General features: G+C 39.7%; 1 protein-coding gene and 1 pseudogene across 3 annotated transcripts in view; one reads left to right on the forward strand and one right to left on the reverse strand.

Moving 5' to 3' along the window:
* Positions 1–678: 678 nt before the first annotated feature.
* Positions 679–1568, reverse strand: LOC141511442 (mediator of RNA polymerase II transcription subunit 7-like; annotated as a pseudogene).
* A 10051-nt stretch (positions 1569–11619) lies between these two features.
* The window catches only part of SMURF2 (SMAD specific E3 ubiquitin protein ligase 2), a 164202-nt gene continuing 163147 nt past the window's right edge, over positions 11620–12674 (forward strand). For all 3 annotated transcript variants that reach the window (XM_074224773.1, XM_074224770.1, XM_074224771.1), the window contains exon 1: positions 11620–12179. In XM_074224773.1, coding sequence (XP_074080874.1) covers positions 12128–12179 — 52 coding nt within the window. In that variant the 5' untranslated portion in view covers positions 11620–12127. The remainder of the gene's footprint in view (positions 12180–12674) is intronic.

The raw sequence follows: 12674 nt of genomic DNA on the forward strand, positions 1-12674 counted from the left end.
AATCATTCATAAACACACACCTGAACTTCAGTATTCATTATCACATGAATGGATTTTTCAGAGGTTTTATATTCACATTGATTTCTCTATATAAAGTAATATCATGATGGCTACTTCTAGATTCACAGAGATAACGGAACTAAAAATTTCCTCAAGTCATGAACTTGACACACACAAGATCAAGAAGGTGAAAAAAAGGGGATCTGAGTAAGTCCACTCAAGTTTTTATTCTTAGGAAAGTTATTTCAAATTATGGAATTTTAAAATAAATAATTGCTTCAGGATGCTTTACTGATTAGAGTCTTATGAATACAAACTACAAATAACTTGAAAAAGCTCTACTCAAATTATTATTAAACTCACTTTCAAATTATTTAAATGTTAATTGCAAAATCTAACATGCTATGGGGCATTTTTCTGGAGTTCAAAATATAACCTCATTTGTGCATGACCAACAAAGATAAACTAAAGATAAAAGAAAGTTAAGAAAACTGTTTGCAACCAACTTAGATGTTCTTAATTCTCTTCAGAAAAGTGCCAACTGTGCTTCTATTTTTAAAAAGAAATCTGAAGATTCAGCTTAAGCCATTAAAATAATCCTTTGCCTGTTTTTGTTCACCTGTAGTTAAGAACTTAAATTTAGGGGAAAAAATTCCACCTTTTAAATGTATGATCAGGAAAATTTATACTTCTAAACATTTCAAGAGTATCAAGCAAGACAATGTCATACAATTTTTGGCTACATGACCCACCCTATTCCCCCAAAAGTTTGTACAACAAGTTTTTAAAGATTTCATGGTCTTTCATTCATTTCATCAATTAAGATACACAAAGCTACATCTTTCTCTATAATCTGGTCTCTTCTGTGACTAGAATTCTCTTGCTGTTCACTTTGTCCAGTACAACTTTTGCTGTCATCAGTGTCCATTGGTTCGGTTTTTAACCTCATTCCTCCTTCTGTATGGGGCAAATCATCAGGTAAAGAAGCCAGGCAATTCTGGATCATTTCAATAACTCTTTCCAAGTGTTTTTGAAATCTTTCAGCTGTTTCAAGGCGCTGTCTTTTCTTGTACTACCATCATGACTCTGAGTGTCTCTCTTGCTTGATGGGGTCAGTATTCATTTATAAAATGATGCACATGAACAAAAAGCAGCTTTAGGTCTTCCAGTTTTTCTTCTCTCTTTATTCTTCCAGGACTCCTAATCAAGATATCTAGAAAATCTAAAAAGTTTATAAGGATAGACATATTGAGTTTTCTTAGTTCTTTTTTATGATTAAATTGCATAGGATGAAGTCATTCAATGCCTTGACTTTCCAAAGGGCAGATGATAAGGTCATCACACTGGAACTGATTGCCAAAGACCATATAACTGTCCTTTATTGGAGGTGGGGGCTTAGGAGCTAGACCTTTCCGGATGTTTTCATCTGTATATTCCTTGAAGTATTGCATCGGTGGTGGAGGAAGTGCACTCACTTGCTGAGGTTCACCCATTTTGAAAGATCCAAATGCCTCCCACAAATGCCTCCCACTTCACCCAGCAGGCTTGAGAGTCGCGGGTCATGGTTTTCTAAAGTCATCTTTCACTTGCCAAGTCAGGAACCAATTTTATCTGTTGTTTCAAGAAAACGTTTGTGAAATGGCACATCTGATTTTTGGAAATGTTCCAATTTTTTTGAATAAGCATTCTTTCTTCCCCCAAAGTCTCATTAGTTTCATTTTCAAGATGGATAGCTGTTTTGTGACAACCTACTTTTTGCAAAGATTTTTCTACATTAAAAAACACTATAGCTTTTGAATATGACACTTCTGTCATCTTCATTTATATGATTGAAATGTAAAATACAAATTTTCCATCAAACTTGCTTTGAAATTTTTATTTAATTTCGGTCTGTAAAATATAAAATAAACAAACCTAAAACAAAATATTTTATGAATTTATATTTTGAATTAATATTTTTATGGGTTTTAAGTGATCTGATAATATATGTAGAAAGAAGTGATTTGTATGTTAAATAAGGTGTAAGATATCCAAGAATTTTATATGTCAATTAAGTGGAATAAGTCAGTTTCAATAATTTATCTGGTTTTAATACATTAAGCTGTTTTGAACCCTTTGATAGACATGCAGATTACAGTAGTACTCAGGACTGCTTTCCTTCCTGGAATTTGGCTATTGTTATTTGTGGAATCATGGGACTTGCTGTACTTTCTTAGAAATAATGTGTAAGGGGGTTAGACCTGTTAACATGGAGATACCCTGCATCCTGCATTTTCCTCCTGAGTGGGAGTAGCTTCCTTTGATTGTCTGTTGAATAGTCTACATCTTTTGAAACTGCCAGATTGGAACAGTTTCTTTCCTGCACGCTCTTTCCTGCTAGAGGTTGAAGATCATAGTTTACCCATAGGGTGAGCATTATGAACTAAATGGGGGGGAGGTGATGTCTTTTCTTCCATTCTCTTTTACACCATTGGGGGTATTTGTTTCTGTTCTTTTTCCTTTCTCCTTAGTATTCGGTGACAAATTGGTGAGCCCACTGGTTCTGAAATTTTGAGCCATAAAAACCTTAACAGTCAGGGTTGTAGGCAGAATATTTTTTTCATCTAGCTAGGCAGAGAAGCCCCAAGAAGCCAGAGTACCTCGGACTCAATCCTGAGGGGAATTTTGGACTTGGACCTGAGTCTGTGGTCTATAGGAGTGGAGCTAAGTTGTTTGTATATTTGTTATTATACCTTCTGAAGTAAGTATTCCTTTTCAAATTCTACTCCTACAAGTGGTTAAATGGAATTGGGGAATCAGAGGACCTACCTAGTAACACCTTTTTTTTTTTTTTGCAAGGCAATGGGGTTAAGTGGCTTGCCCAAGGCCACACAGCTAGGTAATTATTAAGGAATTTAACTCAGGTACTCCTGACTCCAGGGCCGGTGCTTTATCCACTGTGTCACCTAGCCGCCCACCTCTAATCCTTATAAGGGTACTGGAGAATCCTAGGAGATTAGTGAGATGTAACATACCTGACCTTCAGACAGTGGGGCAGGGATAATCAATATTACAAATAAATGATTCTTATTTCTGATGTCATTTAAGGTTTTCTCAAAGAGTTTTTCCTTAATTCATGGTATTTTTATGGAATAATAATAATAATAATAATAATACATGACCCTCCCTTGTACAACATCTTGAATGTACATGCCTTTATTTCATAAAAAGGGAATAGCTTGCAACATTGTATATATGTCCCCTACCATTGTATAATCTGTTAGCAATAATAAGACATTATTTTAGCATACTTCAATAATTATCTTCTTAGATGAATTTGAACTTGCCTGGTCTCTACTTGTAGCCTTCTTGCCTATCATATTACAAAAGGCCATTTTTGCCTTGTGGAGAATTAAGAATTCTCATTTGAAAGAACCAGTTTTACAAAACTTCAATAAATTAGGGAAATGATTTACCTCCTTCCTAGTACTGATCAATAAACAATTCTAGATAAAGTATGTCAGAAAGCAATGTGTATGGGACAACAGTGTGTGATTAAGGGGCAGCTGGGGGAGTCAGGAGGACCTGAGTTCAAATTCAACCTCAGACACATTACCTAGCCTTGGGCAGGTCACTTAACCCCATTACCTTACAAACCAAACCAAATAAAAAGCCAATGTGAGATTAAGTTACTTTACTGTTTGATGTTTACCATTTTGGTTTACTGTTTGGGTAACACAGAATTAACCTGCAGTTGACCACCTGTATACAGGAGCACAAATGTCTGTAGAGGGGAAGACTGCAATCACATATGATCTAGTAGTGGTTCTAAAATTCTTAGTAACTTTGAAATAGATAAGTGTAACTGTTACTTTGAAATAACTGCTATTATATTTCCTATTATATTATAGGAAAAATGTCTATGATTTCTATTAATGACAAAGTTACCAATAATAGTGCTAAAATTACTATGGTTTGTTGCCTATATTCATAATTGAATGAAATCTATCCATAGAACCTTTCTATTCTATCCATGGAGCCCAGACTAAAAACCCCTTGTCTAGAGTCACAAAAAGGTCCTCTTATTTGGAATTAAGTTCCTTCAGACTAGGTAGAAGTTTCAAAGTTATGTGACTTATGTAATCTTACCCTGTGAATTGAGATTGGTGGCAAGTTGGGGAGAAGAGTGAAGGCTACATCTATCTAAGTGTTTTATCTAATTAAGCATTCTTTCTTTAAGTCTTTGTAAACCTTTTTTTGTAAAATGTTAGATGGATTCTAAGCATCTTATTTCATTCCAATATTGAACCTAAAATGTTAGGATATAGCTGAGTACAGTCCATTCAATTACAATTGGCATAGTCTATGTTGGAAAGAGATGACATGGTAGTTTATATTGTGGTTGAAGTAGTGAAAGGTTTCTGCAAATGCAAAGGATAGAGTGATTGGATAGTCAAATAATTATATGCTGTGGCAAGGGCCCTTTCAGTGGTATGTGGAAACTTCTTTCAGTGAAATAGAGAAAGCCCCCACTGACTTAGCCCATTAGCCCCTCACAGGTGGGGACCTATGAGGATCTAATTCTATAGAATTGCTTTTTTTTTCCTGTTTCACTGTCTACTCTGTATGATATGAGAGAGCAATGTTCAACTAGAGTTTGATGATCACTAACTTAGTAACAAAGGAGAGCCTGATGGATAATGGGTGTAGGATGGGGGATTGTCCTGACACATTTTCCTATTGGCAGATACTTGGCTGGCATGTGAAAGAGCCTTGAGGGATGGTTTAGAAGATCTTAATTCACACAGATTCATGGGAAGTCACCATGAATTCAGCTGAGTGGTCTGAGGCCTAAAGAGAACAGACTAGGCAATCAAAGACTCTCTTCTTGGGGTCTGGATCAAATGGGGGAATTTTGCCAATGTCTTCTACTTTATAGAGTTATTTATAGGGCAAGTCAGCAGCCATTGGATAAATAATACACCCTCTCCTGAACTGAACAATCAACTTAACACCCTTAATAGATTGACAGAACCTGTCGGTTGAAAAGCAACAGATCCATCGACAATCTGGGACTTGGAGGCCATGATACAATGTTGTGGCAACTATAGTATGCAAGTTACTTTAATTATGATACTAATCATACCAATTGGTCCTAAAGGATCAATCTTATATGATTTCACATGGTTATTGACCAGCTTTTGATTAGCAAATCAATTAAATCTTTCTTCCTTATAGGCCTGGGTTGGAACTTTGCCTGTGTTTGAGTTTTGTACCAATCTCATATTTATTAAGTTGCCTAGTTGGGGATACAAACACAAAAATTGAACAGTCCCTGGATTCAAGCAATTTATATTCTCTTGAGGGAAAATAACATGCATATATAATTCCAGAAGACCCAAAATATAAAGGAAATGTTAAAAAATTTTCCTATACCCTTACAACAAATATATAACTAAATGCTTAATCAATTTGAAAGGTTGATAGGACCTTGGACCTTAGAAGAAGATAGCTGATACCACAAAAGAAACATTTTGTGATTGGCTGAGAGAATCAGACACACATAAAGAAATGTGTATGAATATATTTATACACACACACAATATCTACTAAATAAATACTTTTAAAAGGTTTTTGAGGGTTTGCTCATGTCTTGGTACTTTATAGCTCTTAGTTGAACTTAAAATTAGAGATGAAGGAGATTTTTCTCCTTTTCTCTTTCCCTTTTCCCTATTTCTAAACAAAATGGTATCTGTTAGAACCTGTGCTTGCCTAGATGAGCCTGAGACTGGACCTCAGGTACCTGGTTGCCTCTTCTGCTTTGTGTTACTTTCCTGAAAGTTTAATCAAAACAGTTATTTCAGCAAATTTGCAGAATGTAAAATAAATCCATATAAATGCAGAATTTGTGTATATTATCAACCAAATCCAGCAGGAAGAGAAAGAGAAATTTCATTCAAAACAACTACAGAATGCATCTATAAAATACTTGGGAGTCTACCTACTAAAATACAACAACTATCTGAACATAACTACAAAACACTGATTATGGAAATAGAATAATTGGAGAAAAGTGAATAACTAAAAATTAAAGAACAATTAATTGCTAATGAATAGTAGATGAAGTCTGTATAATAATGAAAATACCACTTAAATTATTTTACTTATTTAGTGTCATACCTAACAATATACCCAAGGATTATTTTATAGAACATAATAAGCAATAATGAAATTCAGCTGGAGAAATAAAAGGTCAAGCAGCTTAAGGGAAAATGAAAAAAAAAAGTGGAAATGAAGGGGATCTAGCAATACCAGATTTCAAATTATACTACAGATTAGAAATCATCAAAACAACATGCTATTTTTTAAAAAATAGATTGAAAAGTGGAAAAGATAAAGTATACAACATATAAAAAAAAATAAACCCAGCAGCCTGGTGCTAAATAATCATAAGGATTCTAGCCTACACCAACAACACCAACAATATTTATTAAGTGCTTTCTGTGTTCTGGGAATACAAATAAAAGTCAAAAGATAGTCCAAGACTTCAAGTAGTTTGCATTTTAATGGTGCAAGTCAACAACTAAAAGAGAACTGTAACGGGGTGATCCTTAGGCAGTATTGTCATTATAAAGTGTTGGAAGAACAACTGAAGGAGTGAAGACCTTGATGGCCTGGGCATCCTCCTTAAAATTGAGGTTTTGGTTCAAAGACTCATGCTTGACAGAATCTGCTAAGAAAGTTGGATACCTCTCTGATAAAAACAAGCTTTAGAACAAAACCTCCTCCAAGATAAACTCAAAATGAATACATACAGAAAGGGTGACTCATAAACAAATTAGAGGAATAAAGAAATTACCTTTCAGTTCTATAGGCAGAAGAGTTTCTTACCAAAAAATAGAAAGCACTGGCAGAAGATGAATTGGGCACTTTTGCTTACCTAAATTTAGAAAGTTTTTCTGTACAAAGAAAACTAATTCCGCTTAAGATTAGAATGGAAACAAATGGGAAAATATTTTGTAGGAAATTTCTTTCATAAAGTTCCCATAAGTAATTGATTCAAATCCATAATTCAGAAAATCTATTCCTCAATCAAGAGATATGAGGGAAGGGGATATTAAGTGCCTACTCTGTATTCAGTGATTTACGAATATTATCACATTTGATGCTGTGAGGTGGATGCAATTTTTCCCATTTTTACAATTGAGGAAACTGAGATAGATGGAGGTTAAATGATTTGCCCAGGAAAGCAGAGTTAGGAAATGGCAGAGGCTGATTTGAACGCAGGTCTTCCTGACTCCAGTCCTGGCACTCTATAACTGTGCCACCTAGTTGCCTAAACAGGTGTTTTATTTAAAAAAAAAATTTTTTTTTAGGTTTTTGCAAGGCAAATGGAATTAAGTGGCTTGCCCAAGGCCACACAGCTAGGTAATTATTAAGTGTCTGAGACTGGATTTGAATTCAGGTACTCCTGACTCCAGGACTGGTGCTCTATCCACTATGGCACCTAGCTGCCCCTAACAGGTCTTTTTCTAAGGAAGAAATTCAAACTGAGTCATATGAAAAAAGGTTTCAAATTACTATGATTAGACAAATGTAGATTAAAGCAACTCGGAGGTTTTATCTCATACTGATCAGACTGATTAAACTGATTTTAAAAAAGAAAAATGACAAATGAAGGAGCTGCAGGAAAATAAGGCAACATTCATTCACTTTGGATATAGTTGAAAAATGAGGCAGCTATGCTAGAAAGCAATTTGAAACAATGCTCCAATGGTAATTTAACAATGTATATATCCCTTCACTCAGCAATGCCAATATGAGGACTATTTCCCAAAGAGATAGAATAAATAAAGGTAAAAAGTCCTCTATGTACAAGAATATTTATAGCAGTTCTTTTTGTTTTTGAAAAGAACAATAAAGGCATGACCATCAATTGGGGAATGACTGAACAAGTTATGTTACAGGAATGTAATAAAATATTGCTGTGCTATAAAAATGATGAAAGAGCTTTCAGAGAAACTTTAGAATATGTATATATATATATATATTATATATATAAATATAATTGATGCAGAATGATGTTAGCAGACCCTAGAAACCAATTTGTATTATAATTATAAAAACAATTTTAAAAGACAAGATCTTTGATTAACAAAATGGCTGATCATCCCTCCAGAAGACTATTGATGATATCCCACTCCTGACAGAGAAGTAATAACCTACAATACAGAAATAGAAATGTATTTTTGGATATAACAAGTTGATCACGATGCATATATATATATATATATATATATATATATATATATATATATATATATAATATACATTTTCATGTACAATGTTCTTTTTTTCTGTATCACTTTATAAAAGGAAATGATCTTTTTTGGTGTTGGTTAAATTCAGAAAGATTTTTTTAATAAAAAAGATTTGTGGTTTGTTGTCACATTATATCCTCATTTACCTCTGACATGATCCCCCGTTCTATCTTCTCTTTTACTCTGGTAACTCACGAAAAGGTGGCTCTTCATCTTGCCAAGGCTATCTCTTTCAAATTATTTACTATCGCTCCCATCCTTCCTTTCCTATCTTATCTGACATATTGTCTCTGCGATCATACTCACTCCAACCTTAAAACCTGGCAGTCTATAAAAATGCTAGTCTCCCTCGTCTCATCTTTAAAAATAAACTATCACCATCAAATATATTCTATATCTCTCCTTTTCTTCTTGGCTAAACTTGAAAATATATTTTATACTCAGTTTCTCCATATTGTTCTCCCCTCCCACTATTTTAAATCCTTTACATTGTTGCTTCTATTCTCATCACTCAACTATTGTCTACAGTGTAATCGGTAAATCTCTTAATTTCCAAATCGGATGACTTATTATTCTCAGTTCATACCCTGTTTAAACTCTGCAACATTCTACCCTGTTCATAACCTGCTTCTGGGTATTCTTTGGGGTTTTATGACTTGTCTTTTTTTCCAGTTCATCTCCTACCTATCTAATCATTATTTTTCAGTTTCCTTTACTGGATATTCATCTATGTTACACTCATTAACTATAGTTGTCTGCTAAGAATCGTCCTAGGCCTTATTCTCCTTTCTTCCTATGCTCTCAAACTTGGTATGCTCAATCAGCTTTCAGAGGTACAATTATCTTTGTGTAGATGATTCTTAGATCTTTATATACAGCTCTAATCTCTACTGAATTATATTGCCCCATTTTCAAACTGGAGGTCCCAGAGGCACCTCAAACTCAACATATATCAAAACAGAACTAATTTTCTTTCTACCCAATCCTTTATCTCCCAAGTTTGCAAATTCAAGGTTGCCCTTGACCCTTCGCTTTTACTCACCTCACTTTGTCAAATCTTATCTTTTTTTCCTCCATATTTCTTCTTCCCCCATCATGCAGTCATCATCCTTTCATGTCCTCATGAGCTTTCACTTTGACTAGTACTATAGCCTAATCTAACTCTCTACTTCAAGATTTTTGTCTGGCTAATGTATCTTCCATACAGTGTCAAAGTAATCTTCCTAAACCTCAGGTCCACACATCACCTCCTTATTCAATAATTTTCAATAGTTCCCTGGCATACAGTAGATGCTTAATAAATATTTGGTAATGATTTTATAAATGTGAACTCAACTATTTGATGCTCAACCATCTTCATATCTTGACTCGTTAACTTTCCATTCTTTCCATATTACTTTTGCTTATATGATCTTCTTACTATTCTTCATATCTTATGTTCCAACTCCCATTTCTGTACCTTTGCTCCTTTGCCTCATATTTTCCCTGGTTTCTTCAAAATCCAGGTAATGTGCCACATATGCTACTTTTTTCAGGGTAATTCCTAATTCTTTCTGAGTACTGGTGCTTTTTCTGAAAGCATCTTTTGTACCAAGGTATTAAATAGGTAGGTCTTAGACTGAATGTCCTATGGGTCTCCCCAACAATGGAACCTCAGATTTCAATGGCACCCAGTTTTAAAAATAATTATTCTGTAAGAGACAGAATGTGGAATGGTGGCAGTTGTAGGGGTTAATGTTAATGAAGAGAAATGACTACTTGTTTTACTTAGGGTAGTGTTCTAGGTCCCCGGACTAAGCAAGGAAGGATGGCTTCAGCAAAGAAAGTCAAATTAAAGTTTTCAGAAAATCATCTAATAATTAAGGAAAACTATGGAATGGTTTTACTCTTTGCAGCTCTCATTTCCTGTTTGCTAACTGCAGTTCATGTTTTTCCCCTCCTTATTCCTTTGTTTCTTTATTCTAAATGATTCACTTAAGATCCATGATCAGTTATATCACTTTGATCTGCATATATTTATTCTATTCTTGGAAAAGGGAAAATAATGACGTTGACTGAACTAAAGACAGAATAGTTCAGAGGGTTACACTTTGGTTCAGGTAAGTGGGGAAAGGGAATAAGCACCCCCTACAAGCACTTCACATCTCTTTTGGTCCTCACAACTTTTCTAAGGACATGTGATTATCATCCATATTTTACAATTCAGGAAATTGGGCCAAACAGAAGTTAAATGACAGGGTCATAGCTAGCAAGTGTCTGGATTTTGACGCAGCTCTTTCTGATTTCAGGTCCACAGCATCATTTTAGCTGTAGCTGTAGTTACAGAACCCCTCTAACTTGGAGGTAGTAGGCTCTTATTTTAGTACTAACATGAATTTCCCCAAAATAGAATTTAACAAAAACAGATCCTAGGCTTTCCTTAAACCCTAGATTAAATGACTTTGAATCAAAATTTAAACTAGATCCCAGACTTTTCTTATACTCCAGATAATGAGAGTCTGAATCCAGGAGTCCAGGCAAAACTCCAGTTTTGGCTGGGACCAGGGGAAGTGGAAAGTACAGGAGACTGAAAAGAAGGTCCCGCCCTCAAGCTACCCATTTGGAGGAGAAAAGCTTCGTTAGGGAATTACGAGCCCTTCTCCTTTTTCCTTTTTTGGGGGTGGCGGCGAGAGAACAACAACAGTTGATTCCACTTATATCTCCCTTGAATGTATCTTGTGCATAGAGGTCTCTTTATGTTCAAATTGTTCCCCCCCCATTAAGGACCCTTCCTGAAAGCCGGGGTGTTTTTCCCCGTTGTATCCCCCATAGCTCAGTACGGGGATGGCTCGGGAGCGCTTGGCAGCTGTCACCCCAGGAGGGACGCTAAGCCTGGGAGTGTCATGGCAACGGGGCCATCCGCCGAGAAGGTAGCTCAGCTGCTCCGGGAAGAGTGGGGGGGGTGGGGGGACGGCTAACTTCGCTGTGTCTAGATTTCCTGGACTGGAATAAAGGGCAGAATTGTTCCCTCCTCTCTCTGGTCAGAGGGAGACTCGCGCTTTAAATGCCAGAAGGGGGTGGCAAGGGAGTCAAGTTGTTGTTGGAATCCCGCCCCCCGCGCTCCAAGTGGGTCAGCCGCCTCTGGGGGCTCCCGAGGCCGCGGAGGGGGCGGGGCCCAGGCCAGGGATAGGTCCAGAGTGTCTGGGCGGACGTGCCGGCCCCGCCTCTGCTCTTCCTCCGCTCTTCCGCTACTTCCGCCCCCTCGCGCTCGCCGTGACGTCGCAGACCCCGCCCCGCTCCCGCGGCCCTCCCCCACCCGCTGCCCCCGCCCCCCCACCCCTCGGCGGAGCGGCGGCGGCGGCGGCGGCGGCGGCGGCTGGAGCGCGTTCCTTCCGAGGGAGGGCGGCTGGAGGAAGGACGACGAGCACCCTCCGGCTCAGCCCCGGCGTCGCCGCGGCCCGGCCCCTCTCCGCCGAGCCGAGCCGAGCCGGGCAGGGCAGCGGGGGGCTGGCCGGCGCCCGAGGAGCCGGAGGAGAGGGCGGGCGCGGAGGGAGCGATCTCGGCGCCCCGCGCTCTCCTCGGCTCATGGCGAGGACTCTCGGCACATCCGGGACCCTGGGGCCGCCGCGGCCGCGGCTCCGGCTGCTCAGCCCCCAGCGCCAGCCCGGGCCCGGGCCTCAGTCGCAGCCCCAGCCCCGGCCCCAGCCCCGGCCGCTCTAGTGACTCCGCCGCGCCTCTGCTCGGCTCGGCCGCGCCGCGCTCGGATACTGGGAGACGCCCGGGCCGGAGTCCCCAGCCCTGGGCCTGGACGAGCCGCGGCCGCCGGCGCCGCCTCCGTGGCCGAGGCCATGTCTAACCCCGGGGGCCGTAGGAACGGGCCCGTCAAGCTGCGCCTGACAGGTGAGGGGGAGGGCCCGGGGCGGGCGGGGAGCCCGGGGTCGGCCGGCCCGAGGCGGGGCGTGGGGAGGCCCGGAGCCGAGGCCGCGCCGGCGCCCGCTGGGGGCTCGGCCGCCTCCCGGCCGCCCCGGCCTTTTGTTGGGGGCGCGGGAGTGAGGCGGCGAGCGCGGGCGGGCGCGGGGGGACCAGGCCCGCGGGGCTCCCACGAGGAGAGCCGCCCCGGGACCGGGCCCGGGCCCGCGGGTGTTCCCCGAGACGCCACTCCGCGAGGACTTCCTGCTGCCCGTGTTTGCAGACACTGAGCTTTTGTTGGCTGGGGAGGAGCGCGGAGACGGGCCCGGCGCCTCCCAGTTCCCACCTTTGTATGCCTGGGTCCAAGTGTTCAGCCCCTTCTGCACCTTCTGCTTTGTGGAACCTTTAATTGTGACCCAACCTTTAGAAGCAGAGGCAGAGACAGAGAGTCTCAAGAACTTGTGAATGTAGGATTCATTTGAAAAA

Source organism: Macrotis lagotis, chromosome 2, assembly GCF_037893015.1.
Source record: "Macrotis lagotis isolate mMagLag1 chromosome 2, bilby.v1.9.chrom.fasta, whole genome shotgun sequence".
NCBI lineage: Eukaryota > Metazoa > Chordata > Mammalia > Peramelemorphia > Peramelidae > Macrotis > Macrotis lagotis.